This window comes from Rhinolophus sinicus, chromosome 10, assembly GCF_057876585.1.
Source record: "Rhinolophus sinicus isolate RSI-liver-muscle chromosome 10, RSI-T2T, whole genome shotgun sequence".
NCBI classification, from domain to species: domain Eukaryota; kingdom Metazoa; phylum Chordata; class Mammalia; order Chiroptera; family Rhinolophidae; genus Rhinolophus; species Rhinolophus sinicus.
The window spans coordinates 14,813,660-14,831,196 of NC_142510.1; the positions used below are offsets into that span (position 1 = coordinate 14,813,660).

The 17,537-nt window shown below is 57.8% G+C and overlaps 1 protein-coding gene across 9 annotated transcripts in view; it reads right to left on the reverse strand.

Annotated features, from left to right (window-relative positions):
* The window catches only part of TSC2 (TSC complex subunit 2), a 36,528-nt gene that overhangs the window by 13,539 nt on the left and 5,452 nt on the right, over nt 1-17,537 (reverse strand). For all 9 annotated transcript variants that reach the window (XM_019713105.3, XM_019713102.3, XM_019713103.3 and 6 more), the window contains exons 5-22: nt 17,303-17,447; nt 16,155-16,272; nt 15,652-15,700; nt 15,115-15,240; nt 14,694-14,767; nt 13,448-13,574; nt 12,517-12,660; nt 11,504-11,641; nt 10,842-10,945; nt 10,293-10,374; nt 8,976-9,131; nt 8,376-8,492; nt 5,475-5,597; nt 4,645-4,751; nt 4,271-4,421; nt 2,871-2,993; nt 2,230-2,364; nt 765-954 (exon numbers count right to left, since the gene is read on the reverse strand). In XM_019713105.3, the coding sequence (XP_019568664.3) occupies nt 765-954; nt 2,230-2,364; nt 2,871-2,993; nt 4,271-4,421; nt 4,645-4,751; nt 5,475-5,597; nt 8,376-8,492; nt 8,976-9,131; nt 10,293-10,374; nt 10,842-10,945; nt 11,504-11,641; nt 12,517-12,660; nt 13,448-13,574; nt 14,694-14,767; nt 15,115-15,240; nt 15,652-15,700; nt 16,155-16,272; nt 17,303-17,447 (2,209 nt within the window). The remainder of the gene's footprint in view (nt 1-764; nt 955-2,229; nt 2,365-2,870; nt 2,994-4,270; nt 4,422-4,644; nt 4,752-5,474; nt 5,598-8,375; nt 8,493-8,975; nt 9,132-10,292; nt 10,375-10,841; nt 10,946-11,503; nt 11,642-12,516; nt 12,661-13,447; nt 13,575-14,693; nt 14,768-15,114; nt 15,241-15,651; nt 15,701-16,154; nt 16,273-17,302; nt 17,448-17,537) is intronic.

Here is a 17,537-nt window from a genome sequence, read left to right on the forward strand (position 1 = left end):
CGGGGGCGCTGGCGTGGCCAGGGTCCTGTGCTGTGTCTAAAAACCAGTGCAGCCACTCTGACCCAAGAGGGCTGCAAAGGAGTGCAAGTCGCACCCCACCCAAACCTGACTTTCCCCTGACCTCTGGCCTCAGCTCTCTATTCCAAGGGGTCTGAGGCCGACTCGGGCTGGTGGCCTGCCTTTGTACGAGCCATGAGCGAAGAACCACTTTTACATTTTTAAGGGCTGTAAACAACAACGTGCACCGGAGGGCCAGCTGACGGCCACACACACTAGGGGACTGGGCACCAAGGGGCAAACGAACCCCCTGAGCTCCTGGAAGTCACAATCTGAGAGGTAAGCCAGCAAAGCCTCGCCAAGCTGTGGGGTGCGTGTTCAGGGGGACAAACAGGAGGCTGTGAGAGCCCGGCCGAGTGCAGGGACAGATGTCAGGTGACAGGAGGCTTGTGAGCTCTAAATTGATATTGAGGGGAAGAAAGGAGCCAACCCCTTGAAGACCAGAAAGGAGGAAAGCATTCAAGGCACAGGGACAGGAAGTGCAAAGGCCCTGGGGCAGCAGAGGGTGGCATGCCCCAGGCGCCCAGGAGGATGAAGCACCTACATGTAAGCAGAGAGGTCACAAAATAAGGTCAGAGACCGCAGCACGGCTTCCTTCAGGCAGGGCAGGGCAGGGCAGGGCGGGGCATAGCCCCAAACCCAAGGGTCCACCCGCACTTACACACGCGTGTGCAGACGTGGAAGTACATGGAGCTACAGACACTTACTCGACAGGAACTCAAGAAGTGGAATGGCCATGCTGGCCGTGGCCGAGATGTGCGTGAGCTTCACGACCAGGATGGGCAAGGCCTTGACCATGATGTCCGGCATCTCTACGCTGCAGATGGCCAGGGCCACCACGCACTGGCTGGCGCACCGGTAGATGAGGCCTTGCTCCAGGCAGTACACCATCTCCCGCTGGGGGCAGCACACATGCCTCAGAGCCAGCCCCCCACAGGCTGGCCCTCCACACCCGCCTCTGTCTGTGTTGGCTGTTCTGGTGAGCCAGGGCCTTATCTGCCCTCACCCCACTCTAGAATGTTCTACAGAGATGGAGGCCAAGGCTTACGAAGGTGAAAGGCCTTGTCGCAGGTCCCTGAGAGACCAAGCATCAGAGCCACCAGCAGCTGACCCCAACTGAGCCAGTGGGGTACCAGGGCTGCTCTGGTCAGGCGCTTCCTGAAACCCCCCCACCAGCCAACACGCTGGAGCCAGGACATGCTGGGCCCATCACCCCCTTGCTTCTGGGATCCCCAACTGGTTGGCATTACTGCAAGACGAGGCTCTGCCTAACAGCAAAGCCACCAGGCCCACACCGACCGTGGGCAGGTCCTCCATGAAGACAGTTCAGCTGTGCCCGCCGGAGACAAATGCCAAGTGTGGGCCTGGGCCTCAGTCTCAGAGCAAACTGCCCGATGGCACAGGCCCCATAGGTGATTTTGATTTCCTGCAGCTGCCCCACCCCTCAGCAACATTTCGGGCCTCGAGAGTTCTCAGGGAACCTTTAGCCCAGCACGGCCAGCTGCCACTTGGTGGGTGTCAGGTGCGAAGGGAACGGGACGTGAAGTGGTGTGTGAACTCCCAACATGCCATGAGCAGGAGTGAGGGCTCAGAGCTCAGAAAGCCCAGAGTCCTGGTGTGAGCCCCCCCACTTTGCTGGCTCAACTGAGCTGGAGCAGGCAGCCTGAACTCTCTATGGCAGAGTGACAAGAAAGGCTTTGGGAATTTAAATGCAATCGCAAATGTGATGGCTCAGCATGGGACTTGCTCCCGACAGCAAGGAATAAGGACACAAGCGTTACGACGCAGGCTTGCTGCCCGATGACAGATGCGGAGGGAGAAGTCGGGAGGGGCGCTGGTCTGGCCACACTGCCTCTTGAAGCAGGACGGGCTCTGCCAAGAGGCTTGGCCACCCGTTCTAATGCTGTGAAGGCTTTTCAAAGAAAAGATACTGTGTGTATGTTGGGGAGGGGAGTCTGGTGCTGCGTTATGCCCAAACACCCGAGGAGGCTCAGGTGTCCGGCTCCAGGCCGGGCAGGGGTCCAGCGGGCACGTGGGCAAGCAAAGGCAGCTCCCTCATCCTGGCCCAGCAGCCACCCAGGTTAGAAGGACAGTGCTGGGCCCACTTAGTTGAAGCAAACCTCCTGAGGCCCAAGAACCACAAAGGCTGACTGTCCCTCTCCCATCTGGTACCTGTCTGGCTTTGTCCAAGTAGTTGTGGTACGAGATCAAAGCTGTCAGCACAGGCACCACGGCCAGATGCAGGTCAGTTCTGGAGAACCCCTCCGGGATGCCTCGGAGCCGCTCGAGGGTCTTGGGACCTGAAAGCTAATGACCAAGGTCCAGACATAAAGCCCCGCCCAGTGGCTAGGTCACCTGCTGGGTGTCTGGAGAGTGCCAGGAGGCCCCTGAGAATTCAGGCCCAGTGGGAGGAGGGGTCAAGAGCCCAGGGGCCTTCCTGCTTCCTTTTCTAGCCAATGGTCTGCCTTTTCAGGGAGGTAAGAGGCCACCCGCCCTGACGCTAGAGATGTGACTAATGCACTTGTCACAGCAGCCCCAGTGAGATGGGAGAGGAGACAAGACGTCACACTCAGTACCGCGTTCCAGCCCTACATTGGGGACCTCCGGTTTTCTGCCCTATGAGCTGGGAAAGGAAGGACGGGGCCCTGGAGGCATGACCACTCCAAACAGGAATCACGTCTCTGAAGGAAATGCCACCTTGTGTTTCACCAGTTTTCTCCCAGGGCCTCGCAGCCTTTGGGAGAGGAAGGAACTATGCTGCAGCCGGGCCCATGACCCCAGCCCGCCGAGGACACAGGAAGCAGCTGTGTTACCATGGAGCAGAGGGCGGAGGACAGCTGGTCGACGCTGCACGGAGAGGTGAAAATGAGGACCTTGTAGCGCAGCGACTCGGGCAGCTTGCTGAGCACGAGCTTCAGTACCTTCCAGTCCGTCTCCTGCGGGAGAAGCGGGCGGTTGGGGGGACGTCTGTGATCGGGGCTGGGAGACCAAGTTCCCGAGCTGGAAGCTCTGTTTGGAGCTGGGCGTCTGGGCCCCCTCTCCTGTTTTCCACACTCCTGAGCTTGCTAGGGAGGGCTGGGGAGAGCTGGGCAGAGTGGCAGCTGCCCTCCACAGGCCAGGCTGAGCAGGAGGCCCAGTGCAGAGTCCACACCACCCCGCTCTTCTTAGCTGGACTTGGAACTTTCTTGCACACCTGGCTCCATCCTCCCCATTCACCCAACGGGGACTCCAGGACTCCCTACCTACAACACTAAACCCAAAGGGCCGTGACTGATGCCCCCCAGAGTACAATGAGGTGTAGCAGGAAGAAGCTGTTCCCCAGCAGGCAGCCGCCCACAAGCCACAAGCCCAGGTACCTGCTGCAGGACTCAAGTCAACCTAGGGCCACAGCTCCAGGGAGCACATAGCTGTGGCCCCACAGGACCGAGCCCGTGAGCCCTCCCAAGCTCCCTTCAGGGTGACTGCGGTCCAAGAGCTATACCAACGGCCACAAGCCCCGAAAGCCTTTCCTCAGATCCCACCTGTGACATGGAGGCTTTGGGACTCACAGGAAATCCCCAACAGTCCCCTTTAGTGCCACTGCCTGGCACCGCAGGGAACCTGGTCCTGCCTCGCCATTCAGCTGTTTCTTGCCATGGCCGTTGGGAGCCAGCCTAGCCCCTTCCAGGCCGCCCTGCCTCGCCGAGGCACACTGCAGATCACGGCTCCTCTCTCCAGCCTGGCAGGGCACTGGCCTAAACTCTTCCGCCCCCCATCTCAGCTCCAGCTGTGTCTCCACCCGTGGAACTCCATCTGTCCGACTTCCAAGCTTCGCTTGCACCTGCCACTGGAAACTTCCTCACCTTGCAAGACTGACCTCACCTGCCCCTCCAGGTGCCCTCAACCAGACGTGACTGTTCCCACTTGCAGCCCCATACGGCCCGCCTGTGCCTCCTCCTGAGGCGAGCCCTGCTCTGATCCGTTACCTGCCTGTACACTTAGTCGTGAACCAAAACCACCTCCTGGAGGCAGGAACTTCCCCTCAGCTCCGCACCCAGATCCAGGTGAAGCACTGCACACGGCAGGTGCTCAACAGTTACAGAACCGCTGCTGGAGCCTGCACACCAGCGCGAACCTTTCAAGGTCGCTGTATTAACAAGGGACTGTGCCCTCTGGGAAGCATCTGGCACTGCTCAGTCTGACCTACCACAGCTCAAGGGACCGGCCACCTCACCTGCTTCAAACACTGCAGCAGGACACGGAAGAGCAGGGAGTAGGGCAGAGAGCCGAGCCGCACGGTGGGGCCTGCAGGCACGGGGCTGGGCGGTCCGGTGGGAGGTGACAGGGGGCCACTGGCCTTCTTCTCGGGGCCTCTCTCTGGCTCCCTGTGGAAACAAGCAGGGGAAGCGCTGCGGCTGAAGCCCCTGCTCCACAGGGTAAGAAGACCCACTGCCACCAGAACCCCTCTGGGAGTGTCCCTCAGACGAGACCACCCTCGGGATGAAGCCCACCGGGCTCCACCCCGCTGCCCTGGGACCCTACTGCCCGGGCCCCGGGGGGGAAACGGGGCTGACAGTGGCAGTCGGGAAGGATGCGGGCCACACATACACGTAGTCACAGAGGCAGTAAGAGCTGAACCGCACAGCCCCGTCCTTCGTGGGCAGGCCGAGGCGGTGCAGCGCGTCGGCCCGCAGCAGCAGCAGGAAGTCAAAGGCCTGCAGGGAACACAAGGCGCCATCCACAGACCCACACGTCTCGCAGGAAAGGCTGCTCCCGCTAACAGCAAACACCCCAACTTCTCTGTGCAGACAGCGGTGTCGGGCAGTGAGGTGCAGCGTTCACGGCCTTCTCCCTCAGAGCCCAGGGCGGGCAGCTGGCCCCGCCCCCAGCTCAGGGGCTGAACCCTCACATGCTGGCTGGGCAGCAAAGCGCAGCCCTGAGTGCCAGGGAGCAGGCCTCTGCTCAGGACACTGTCACTTCTGCAAATGACTGGGCTCCCCAATGACAGGTCTACCCCATCGAGAGGGCCCAGAGCTTCTGTCCTGTGACCTCTGCCCAGCCTGGTGCCAGCACCCAGTGGAAGCTCAAGGCAGTTTGCCCTGCCCAGCCCACACCCTCTGCTGCAGACTGCTGACAGGCTCGGCAGCAGGAGTGATGGGAACACGTGCCACCCTGTAAGCTGATGCCACACCCTTTGTCTCTCCCCATCCCAGGCCACCGTGTGACCCAGACTGATGTGCCACAGAGGTACGAGGGCTGCAGGCAAAGGGAAGGGCAGCAGGTGGCATTGCTGGAACTGAGGAGGGAACAGTCTACTGAGGGCTCCTCCCGGGACCACCTGCCACTTCTCGAGCCTGTGGTCACTGTACCCGAGACTGAGGCAACTGCTGGGCCCCATGGGGAGTCCACCCCAGGCCAGCCCTGAGGCCCCGTCGTACCTGCAGCCGGATGCTGCCGGCGATGGGGAGGGTGTAGCTGTGCTTGTAGTGCAGCTGGATGTGGTTGACCAGCATCTCGTACACACGCACGGCGTGACTGGCAGGCAAGGCGTACAGCTTGGTCTGCAGAGAACGCGCTGGTCACCGCGAGGGCAAGAGGCCACCCTGCAGCCAGGGAGCTGCTGCCCAGGAGGAGGCAGCAGAAGCAGCTTTGGAGGTACCTGGGCAGCATCTACCGTTCTTTAAGAAGCACGAACCCTTCAAGCCACCACTTTTCTCCAGGGCTTCGCCCCACAAACATCCCACACGAACGCACCGCACTCTTGGTAATGGTAATACATCAGAGACGGCCACATGTCCCTGGCATCCACAGGGAGTCAGTTACTAAAACAGGAAGTCCACCCAGGGGAGCACCGTGCAGCCACGTGTGAGACGAGACCACGTGGGCTGAAAGAGCACGCTCAACACCACTCAGCAAAGACAGATAAACCAGGACGCACAAGTCCGTAGGGTATTCCACAGGGGCTTCTGAAGGGATTTACTCCCTCAGCTGCTGGGGCTGTGATCCCCATTGTAAGCCCCCTCCCCGCCCCACCTCAGCAAGGCCAAGGGCACCTCCCTGACAGGTGAGCCCAGGTGTGAGAGCCCTTGGTGCTGCCAGGATCCTGGGCGGATAGAGCCAGCAGGGGGCAGGCGGGACCCCTTCATGGTACTCAACCTTAGAGAAATGTTTGAAATCCTATCACTGTTACTGTTTTTAAAGAAGAAATAATTAACAAATCTGTCTCTCGTTTCGAAAACATAATATAAAAGCATTATCCCCGTTATCCACAAAAAAAAAGGGTGGGGGGAGAAGAGAGGAGGGAGTTTGGTACAATGCTTGACAACGGCCAGCAGTTTCGGGAAGGATGCCCTAGGAGCCGGACAGCAGCTGCTCTATCGACCAGTTTTGACGGGAAGGAGGAAGGGAATCTAACTTTTTGCTATGTTTATGCTGCCTGCACGTTTCACCCAGTTAAAACAGGGTGAATGTACTACTTTTTCATTACAAGAAAAGAGAAATGAAAACAACCTGGCCCAGGACTTCGCCTCAACTAAGAAACAGTTCAGTTCTGTGGCCCCTGGCCCTTAGGGCTGGATTTCCAAGGGAGGGCAAAGAACCATCTCGTTTTCCTTCTCCGTAGGAGGGTTTTGGGTTTGTCCAGGCCACGGGGCCCCCATAGCCCAGCACGCTCCCCTCACAAGCCAGGGCAGCAGACAGTGTGGCGCTCCAATGGACGGGACACCAAGGAGATGCTGGCCAGGTTTTATCAAACACTTTCAACTTCACGTCAGAAAATAAAAATCTATCACATATACACGGTACAGGAAACTGTTCTACCGTCTTTATGAACTAGAAGTTCTTGAGACAACACATTCAAATTTTACATTTCACACAATACTGATGCCAGCAAGTGAACGTGAGTGACACTATCATGCTTTGCATATGGGTGATCAAGGTGTGGTGCCAGCAGCAGAGTCTGATCGCTGCCCCTGGGGACATTAAGGGACGAGGTCACAGCACCAGCAACGCTCAGGAGCCAGGCAGTGCCTGGGAGTACGTGAGGACAGCCACCGCCCAGGAGAGCGAGCACAATGCTGCAGAAATGGCTGGGGATGGAAAACGAACGTAAATCACCTGACTGATAAAGGCCTTGCAGCCAGAATCTATAAAGAATTCTCAAAACTCAATAAAAGGACAAATGACCCAATTTAAAAAACGGGCAAAGGATCTGAACAGACATTTCTCCAAAGATACACAAATGGCCAATAAACACATGAAAAGTTGCTCAACATCGTTAGTCATTAGTCAGATGCAAATCAAAACACAATGAGATATCATTCCACACCCACTAGGATGGCTATAATTAAAAAAAAAAAAAAAAACACTACAGGAAATAACAAGTGTTGATGAGAACGTAGAGAAACTGAACCCTCATTCTCTGCTGCTGGGAATGTAAAACGGAGCAGACCCTGGGGAAAAGTCTGGCAGTTGCTCAAATGATTAAGCACAAAGTTACCATATGACCCAGTAACTCCCCTCCTAGGTACCAAGAGACATGAGGACACACGTGCACAAAGAAACTTGTACCTGGATGCTCGCAGCAGCATGATTCACAAGAGCCAAAGGTGGAAACCATCCAAGTGTCCATCGACAGATGGACGGATTAGCAAACTATGCTTTAGCCACACAGTGGAACATTACTCAGCCTTAAAAAGGAAAGAAGTACTGACACGTGCTATAACGTGGGTGAACCGTGAAGACATTATGAAAGACGCCAGATAATGCAGAAGTCTGTATGATTCCATGTCTATGAAACGTTCAGAATAGGCCAATTCACAGAGACAGAAAGCAAATTAGTGGTTTCCAGGGCTTGGGGGTGATGAGAGGAGAATGGGGAGTGACTGCTAGTAGGCAGGGGGTGTCTTTTGGGGTAATGAAGATGTTCTAAAATTGTAGTGACAGCTGCACAACTCTGTGAATACACTGAAAACCACTGAATCACATACTTTAAAACAAAGCAATTGTATGGTATATAAATTACATCTCAATACAGCTGTTTAAAAAAAAGAAAAAAATCAAACCACCCTGGGACCAGATGGATGGCAGCCCTTCTGTTCTCCGCTGCTGGGAGAGCGGATGGTTGGGGCCCTGACTCAGGAGTGGGTCCACAGTCCGCCTCGGGCTCCCTGAGGGCTCTCACCCAGCCCCCCCACTGTGACCAGGAGTTGGGATCACACCCAGGCTGCCCAACTCAGCCCCTAGGGCGCACCCAGGGCTCCCAGGAGATGCGTCCCTACAGAGCAGCCCTCCAACAGACGCAGCCGGCTGTCACCCGTCCCAGAAGAGCAGACGCCCACCTGTAGGATGACCAGGAGCCCCAGCACGGCCGTCTTCACGTCCTCCAAGGAGGCCGAGTACGCCGCCACCTCTCTTTCCTCTAGCTCGGGAGGTGGAGAAAGGGAACGAGCGATCACCTTTGGAGAGAAGATCTGTGTGTAAGGTCCAGCTCCAGGCTCCCGGTGGCAGCACTCATGCGATCCAGTGCTTTCTACCAGCAGACACTTTCTCCCTTATTTCTCCAAAGGAGTGATACACTTTATGCACCTGAGGGACCATGGAGACACTGCTCGGCATTTCGAAACGACCAGAAAAGGGTGGTGGAGGAGGACAACGGGCCCAGCCCCACCCCGCCCAGCTGTGGGGCGTCACCACAGCCGTTTCCCAGGACCCCAGGCAGCAGAACACGGCTGAGCAACAGCAGGCCCGGCTGGGTCTCCAGACACCACCCATCACTGTGGGAGGGAAGCCCTGCCTCTGAGGAACCTGCTCGTCATTCTGCAGAGAACGGGACAGAGTCCAGAGGATGCTGCTGCCCGCAACACTTTGCCACAAAGACCAGGGTGGGGTTCCCTCTGGCAGCCCAGGCACCCCACACCCCAGGCCCGAGCAGCTCTCACTTTCTCGATAATGTCCAGCAAGCTGTTGAAGTGGTGGGTGTGGCAGCCTTCGGCCAGGTCCACCAGCAGCTGCGTGGCCAGCTTCCGGACCTGGTGGTCTCTGTCCTCGGGGATGTGGGAGAGCTGGGAGATGACCACTGTGTTGATCAGCTCCTCCTGCAGCAAGCACAGGGGTGAGGAAAGCCGTCCGTGCGTGACACAGGCCGGAAAGCAGCTGAGGTGCCACTGGAGATGGGAAAACCCACGGGAGGGATGTGTCGCCTGAGGGGCCCAGCCCCTTCCAGGGTGCTGCGCATGGCCCCTCAGGTCAGGAGAACAGCGACGGCTGCACAATAGCCTGGCCTAGGCACAGGTCCACAGGCTCAAACATGATGCAGCGTGAAAGTCCCCTGCTTGCTCTGTTACTCAACGTCACAATTAAGGATGACGCTATGTGGAAGGCCCTGTGTGTGCACCTGGGGGTGGGATAACCTTGCCCCTGACATCACCGAGTCCACTGTCATGAGGAAGTGTGACGAGGGCTTTCAGAGAGGCAGAACAAGACCGACCCTGACGTGAGGGACCCAAGAACCCAGAGGGGCTTCCTGGAAAAGGAAGCACTGAGCTGGACTTTGAAGGAGAGTCGGATGCCAAGAGACAGAGACATAGGGAAAGGGAAGGCTGAGAGAGCAGGAGGGGGAAGGCAGGTCCTGGGAACAGCAGGAATGCAGGAGGCTGCTGGAAAGCAAGGGAGACTGTACAGAGCCTGAGGTCCATCTCCTGGAGGAAAGGGCATGGCAGGCAGGCACACTAGTGTTTCTGAAGGAAGGAGGGACTTGGACCACAAACACAGAGAAGGATGCACTGGAGGGAAGAATCCAGTAGTAAAGAGACAGGCAGGGCCTGGCACCGTCCTGGCAGTTACTGGTTGGGCTGGGGTCCAGAGGTGAGTGTGATTACACAGACACAAAGAAAGAATCATGCAAGACTGTACAGAACTCTTCTTTATTCTGGGTGACGACCAGGCTGGAGCTCCCTGAGTACAGGAACTGGTAGGGGGCACCATGAAATGGACAGACGGACGGATGAATGAGGGTATGGACGGACAGATGGACAAACGAATGAGGGAGTAAAAGACAAAGCCTGCTGAGAGAGCCTGCCAGAGGAGTGTGTTGGACCCCAGGTCCCAGGCGGACCCCAGGTCCCAGGCGGACCCCAGGTCCCAGGCAGACCCCAGGTCCCAGGCAGACCCCAGGAGGCTCGCTCGCAGTACCCCTCGGGCGAGCGTCCCCCTCCCCTCCGACAGCCCGGGCTCCCCGCCGGCTCCGGGACACGCACCTCATAGAACTGCCTGTTGATGAGCAGCACGAAGGACAGGACGTCCAGCACCTTGATACGCACAGCACTGCGAGCTTCACTCCTGGGGGCAGGGGCACAGCGGCTGGGGCCGGGCACTGCTGCCAGCCTCACCCCCTGCCCCAGGCCCTGCTCACCCTGAATCCTGAGCTTGGAGGGCTCCCCTGGAGACCCAGACCCCAGGCCTACTGCAGGAAACCAAGCCCCCCAGCCTGGGTGGCAGGTGAGACCCACTCTAACTCTTCCTTTGTGGGGCCCAGCTTGTCCACATCCAGACCAAGAACTGGGCCCAGGAGCACTGAGCTCAGCGCTCAGAGATGGCATCTTTCTAGACAAGCCCTCCACAGGAAGCAGCAAGCACAGCCTTCAGAGGACTGCCCTACCAGGAACCCACCTGGTCCTGCTCAGCGAGAATCGTTACTTTCAAGAATCCGCAAAGAAAACCCTGACTCTTGGTGTCCTAGAGGCCACGCCAGGGCGGAGACATGGGGTCAGGCTCCAAGGCCTGAGAGGCCTCCAGAGGCTCCCTACCTGAAGAATCTCTCCATCAGTAGCTGCAGGTTGTGGATCCAGCCATCCTTTGCTGGGTGGATTGACTGAGCTCTATAGGTTATTAAGTTTAAGAGGGAGGACTCCTGTCAAAAGAAGAAAACCCTGGTGTGAGAGCCACTTCGCCTTTCTGGAGGTTTTCTTATGAACACAGCCGCCTGCTGTGGCCCCAGAGAACAGTTTGCTCGGTGAGACCAGCCTCTTCAAGGCCCAGGTGGGGAGCCCAAGACAAAGCTCTACTGACAGCAATAAAAATCCATTGACAAACCCACATAAAAGCCTTGGCATCAAGCTGCGCGTTTCTGGCACCAAGACTGCCTGCCGCCCAGGGAGCAGACGTGCTGAGCAACAAGTCTCCACAGGCAGGCCGACACCTTCCTCCGCACGGGTGGGAGGAAACTGTGAGGCTAGCGCTGCGCCCTGACAGACCCACACACCTTCAGCGTGCTGACACCCTGACAGACTTCCCTGCTGGAGCACAAACGCCGGCAGAGCAGGAGCCTGCCTGGCCTTTTATTTCCAACTCAGTTTCAGGCCTACACAACCAGGCCTCCCAGAGGCGAGCGGGCCCGCCCTTCCCCAGCAGCCTGACCAAAACCACCCTCTCGCCTGAGCCCGCCGGGTTGGGGGAAGAGTGGTCTTACAGGCCTCTGGTCTGCACATCTCTCAATGAGCTCAAAGTATCTCTCCTGCGAGCCGTGGAACTCGTTCTGATCACACAGCTCTTCCACGGTAGTCAGCAGGTCGTGGACGATGGCCTTGAGCTCCGGGCTCTCCAGGCTCTGCAACACAAAGGTGCGCTTACACAGGACTGACTTCCGCTTCCCTCAAGGACTCAAGACCAGCTGCATCCAGACACCCCCGCAGGCCCTCCTGCTGGGCAGGGGGCATGACCCCCACCGTGCGGGGACACTAGGGACAACAGGGCTGTTCCTACTCATTCCCTAACCCCAGGGAGTCCTGGCTGTGTCCACACAGTGCAGTGGGCCGTGAAGGGACCGACTGCGAGTGCTTCCAGCATCTTCTGGAGGCCCCAGGGCCACGGTATCCCAGCCCACCATTCCAGGGTGAAGCACGACCTGGGCAGCCGGTGACTGACAATGAAGTGCAAGAGTCCGCACTGAGTTCCAGTCCTTCCTCCCCCGGCCCGGCCACCTACACATCGCCCACCCCAGGCCCCAGAAGGCCTCGCTCTGAGCCCGTGCCTCGTCACCTCTGCAGCCCCATCAGCAGGTCCCCCTTCCTGCTGTGGTCAGCGCTGTCCCCCAGTTATGCCAAAGCTGGGGACGGCTTTCTAGATGCTTAGGGAGCTGTCTTCAGGGTCCATGTGCAGGCCATGGAGGTGACCTGGTGTATAACTGTCAACCCTGACCAACGCCAGCCCTGTCCCCTTGCTCATCTACTGCACGTTCATGTTCCCAGTGATGGAGCAGGTTTGGAAAACCCTGGCCATCTTCAGTGGGTGGCGAGCTGACGTCACTCACAACCATCAGGCAACACGTCCAGGAGGCTCTGAGGAAGGTTCCCAGTGTGCAGGGAGCCATCGTCCAGGTGAGAAGAGCCCCCATGGCTGCGCGCCCACCCAGAAAGGGCCCTCGGACCAGTCTGTCCGTGGTCCCGGTCCTCCCTGTGCCCAGAGCATTCCCAACGGCCTCACCTGGAGCTGCTGAAGCAGGCGCTCAATGATGTTCAGCAGAATGTCCCACGTCACGGCCTGCAGCTCCCTCCTGTACTTCTTGATGAGTCTGGTTATGGAGAGGACGATCTCATAGGACACCACCTCGTTTGGACAGGTCATGGCCTGGAACACAAGCCCAGCGAGCAGGCAGTGGTCAGCCACTTCGGCTCACGCACAGGAAGTCCCCCATCACGTCACCATCTGAAGCCAGCGCAGGATGCCTGAGAGGGCCACGCCCCCAATTCACATCTCACAGAGCCCAGAAGTGTGTTTCCTACACGGGCTCCAAAGAGCCTGACTCGGCTGAATTCCGGGCCCCGGGCTTCCCGGCCTAGAGGAACCCGGATGCCAGCAATGCACAGACCGCATGCTCCAGTGCCCAGTGAGGTGGGGACAGGGCACAAAGGACAGCCCATCAGGAGAGTCTGTCGCCCTGGACACGACACAGCTCGCCTGCGCTGCTCTCCTGGTGGTAACATAAGGATGGTCCGATGGCCCAGCTCACCAGGATGCCCTGATGACTACGTGAGAACACACACAGGAAGCGCTCCGAACACCGCTGGGCCCATGGAAACAGAAGTCCTATCACTGGCCTCAACTCGAGAGCGAGGGTGAGATTTCCAAGTGAAATCGTCGCCAGTACGACTGTCACCGCTCCTGGGGGCATCTTGGGCAGTGCTAACGCTAATTGGCAGGAGATAAAATTCGTAAGCTATAACGTTTGCTTGAGACTGAAATGTTCCAACGGCCCTAAACCTCATCTCCAGTTGCAAAGCAAGGAACTGGAAATACCCTCACTGCTCCTACAGCCAAACCCGTCTCGTGGGCCCACTCGGAGCGGGTGGGCGGGCCTGCCTGAACTGAGCTCTCAGGCTCTCACCAGCTCACCGCAGCACAAAACATGAGTCACCTCGTAAAATGACGGCAACACAGACGTCGGGGAGTTCTTGAGAGAATAGAGTCGGTGGGCTCCCCAGAGAGCCATGCCGACAAAGAACACGGCTCCTCTCAGCAGCGGGGCATCTTCCATGTAGGCTCTGAAAGCATTGCCCAGAAAGACAGGATGTGAGCAGAGCCCAGGCCCAGCGGCTGCCCTCCACGGGGCCCGAAGGTGGGCCCAGGCTCCTGGCAGCCTCCCCAGAGGTCCCTGCACTTATGGGGCAAAAGCAAGGCTGGGGGAGGGGTGCTGGGAAGGGCCCACAGAGGCCAGCAGCAACTGTTCGATTCCTCCATGCATTCACTCCACATGCTGACCGTGAAGCCACACTAGATGTACAGCGGTCAGAGAGAAGGCTCTTAGCCTCATGGAGACACAGACGTGCACCAAAGGACCATGTAAGGAAATGGCCAGTTTCCACCTCAAATCACAGCTAAGAAGGGAAGCTACGGGATATGAGCGCCATCACCTGCTTGGGGCAGTCAGGGAATCAGTGACAGAGCCGAGATGTCAAGGAGTAACTCGAAGAAACTCGACGCAGGTGGAAGGATATCCCAGCAGGAGCAAAGGGCACATGCGGGTGCCCTGGGTGGGTGGGAGCATGGCAAGAGGGAGGGAGCAAGACGCTGAGGGCTGGGCAGGGCCAGGCCAGCCAGGCCTTGCTATGGTGAGGAGTGTGGTTTTGATCCTGAGTCCTGGGAGCCACTGTGGCTTCAAGCAAAGGGTGACATCAATCTATGTTGTTAAAAGAACATGTGGCTGCTGTGTGGAGGAATGGACTTCGAGAGGCCAAGAGTGGGTACAGGGGAGGTGACAGGTGAGGGGGTGGCGTGGGGGGCCTAGGGGGACAGATTTGAGCCACCTCTCCAGGGCAGAAGCAACAGGACTTGTGATGGTTGGGCTGTGGGAAGTGAGGGCAAGGGCCTCGTAACAAGATCAATGGTGAGGCCGCCCAACTAGACGCGACCCCAGTGTGGGAGGGAGGTTACCAGCTCAGTTTGGAACATTCTGATCTTACTAACACAAGTAAGAGGACAGGAGACCAGGAGCATAAGAATGTGCTCTCGTTTTAGTGCAATCACTCAAAGGGAACAGGAAACCACCCCATCAGCCTATGCCACACAAAAGCCAACACAGACAGACTCCTTGCAAAGACTCTGCAGCAGCTGACCCAGCCACCTCGCCCTCACCGTCTGCCCCAGGCTCTGCCCACACTCGCCTGTCCTCCATGATTCGGCACATGTTGTAGATGGCACTGTGGCCCAGGTGAGTGCCCAGGAGATTACGCATCAGCTGGAAAAAACACATCACTGTTAGCCTGGCAGATACAAGCCCGAGGGCCCCCAACTCCACCCTGTGTGCCAGGCCTGCACAGCCACTGCTCCGAAGCTGTGTCCAGCCAGCGCTCTGCTATCTCCTCCCAAACACAGGCCACAGAGTTCTCAAAATGCCACCAAAACCCTGACCTCAGCTCAACCGCCTGGGAAAATGCCACTGGACTCCCTCAACAGGCCATTGTCTGGCCGCCCCAAGAATCAGATGGCCATTCATTGAAGACAAGATTGCCCTTGTCCTGTCCATGTGCCCAGCTCATAACTCCCCCAGGGAAGACTCTGCAGGACCGCAGTGCAGACCCACACCTTCCAGCAAGGCTCACAGAGCTCCTTGACATTGATGGTGCGGCAGAGGGTGACGATGAACAGGGGGAGACTCTCGGCCGGCAGGCAGTTGTAACAGACCACGGCGTCCAGCACCTGCAGAGAGACCTGAGCGGGTGGAGAGAGGTCAGGCCGGCCCTGGCCGACTCCTGCCCGCAGGGAGGTGACCCTCCAGCTTCCTTCTCGCCCTCCTTTGGTCAGTGACTGCCGCCCCGCCCCACTGCCAAAGCAGCCTTCCTCGGAACAAGAGCAAGTGAGCAGCCGGGAGGCACTTCTCCATCCCGGTCACTGCGGGTCATCCCATCCCAAACTATGATCCCACAATAGAGGTTAACCAACCACCCTCATTTACAAGACAGTCCTGAGGCTCAGAGGCCAGGCTGCCTGCCTGGGGCCACACAGCCAATGAGGGGCACCACAGGGCTAGACCCCAGAGCCCAGGGTCTCCACTGTTATGACACCCAGCCTGCCCGGAAAGAGGGTGAAACGAACTGGCCCTGGAGAGGGGCAGCTACTAACCTCTATGTCCACAGAGGACACAGTCTGGACACATAGCAGGCAGATCATGCTGTTGGAGGAAGCGTAAAGTCAGCTAAAAGGACATTTCCCCACAGGCTGCGTGGCTCGAGTTTCCTTTCTAGTTACTCTACAGAGTCAGTTACATGAGGGGCTCAACCTGCTTAGGGCCCCCGCTCACCCACAGACAAGCAGGAGCTCAAGGCTGTGTGTGTAACCCCAACAGGACCAAGCCCCTACCCTCATGGACTCCACAGTGTGTTTTGGAATAAATGACAACAAAAATAATAATAAATAAAGCATCAGGTAACATTAAACATCTGTTAAAAATAAAATATCAGATCAGGCCTCAAAATATCAACTGAAGTGGAAGACGGCTATGGCCGCCTCCAGTTTCCCCACTTATGGGATGGTTTCAACAGCTTTATTCACATCGCAGCGCTGAACTGAAGACCCAAGACAGCGGCACTACAACCAGAGCAATGTTACTGGAATTCTTCTCTTACTGGACCATGGACGCGATGTGCTCATCGAGGTAACAGCTGTTGAACTTGACGAGGTTCACAAGCACCAGGAGGAACTCCGAGGACAGGCCGACGTCCATCCACTGCAGGACAAACTCGGCTGTGGAGAGGAGCAGGAGAGCGATGTACTCCAGTGCACTGCCTCCTCCCCGGGAAAACACTACCCAACTCATTCACTGCTGGACACCCTGTCATCGGTCCCCATGCAATGACAGGTGGGCCGTGCACGCACAGGGCTGAGGGAGGCTCAGCTGAGCCCAAGGTCAGCAAGTCCCAGACTCTGGAATTCACCAACCCCCCCCCGGGATGCACTGAGGGCCATCGGGGCTGAGAGGCGGTAGCAGCGCTTGTGCACCTGACGCTCAAAGCCCTGACTGCGATGCTGGCATCCCAGCATCACCACCAGGGCATGTGTCTAGGAGGCAGATTCCTGGCCCCAACCCCCACAGAGAATCTCTTGAAGGAAACATAAGCAACGTTTGGCTGCTAGCTAAGTAAACTTAGACAGAAAACCTGACCTCCAGCACCTGTCCTGGAGGCAGACTGATAGTTGAGGCCCATTTCTGGGCAACAGAACAGCAAGGCCTGAGTCAGATTTACTTCTTCCTCCTTCCTCTTCTCTCCCCAGCAGTGACATGAAATCGCAAGACTCACAGAAACCTCACACCATCCGCACGAGGAAGGCCAGCAAAGGGGAGGGGTGGAAGTCAGGCCCAGGGCACGGAGAGGGCGAGGAGGAAGACACCGCAAGGCGGCCTGGCCCCCCAGAAACCTCGGGGTGCTCTGGGTAAGACACAGCCTGATGCCACGTCAGCAGCACTCTCTCCCTCCAGCAGAGCTCAGACCACCACCTGCCTGCCTAAAAGGCACACCTAAGCCCAACTCCCCACGGCTTCTGAGCCAGCAGCTCTGGAGTGAAGCCCAGGACTCTGCATTTTTAACAAGCTCCCCAGGAGATTCAGGTGGCTGATCCAGCTTGCCCACAGGTAAGCAGAGCTGCGTGGTGCAGCGCCCTCTGCAGGCCATCTGGTGACGGGCAGCACTCCCTCTGAGCCCCAGTGGCCTTCCACATCCCAGATTAAATTTGATCACCAAGGCCAGAGAAACCTCACACCCAGTGTGGCACCCACCCAGTTCTTCTTCCAAGTAGGTGATGTGTCTCCCATTGTCCGTGAGGGCCTTGAAAACTTCCAGTCTTTCATGGAGGTCTTCATTGGAGGGGTAATCCTTGATGACCTTGAAGAAGAGGGCCCTGAGAACACCCAAGCGGTCCCCCTGAAGACAAAACCACGAGGTCAGCAGCCCTGCCAGGATCCCCTGGCCACGTGGGCTTCCTGAGCAGATGTAAGAAGTCCAGGAGGTGTA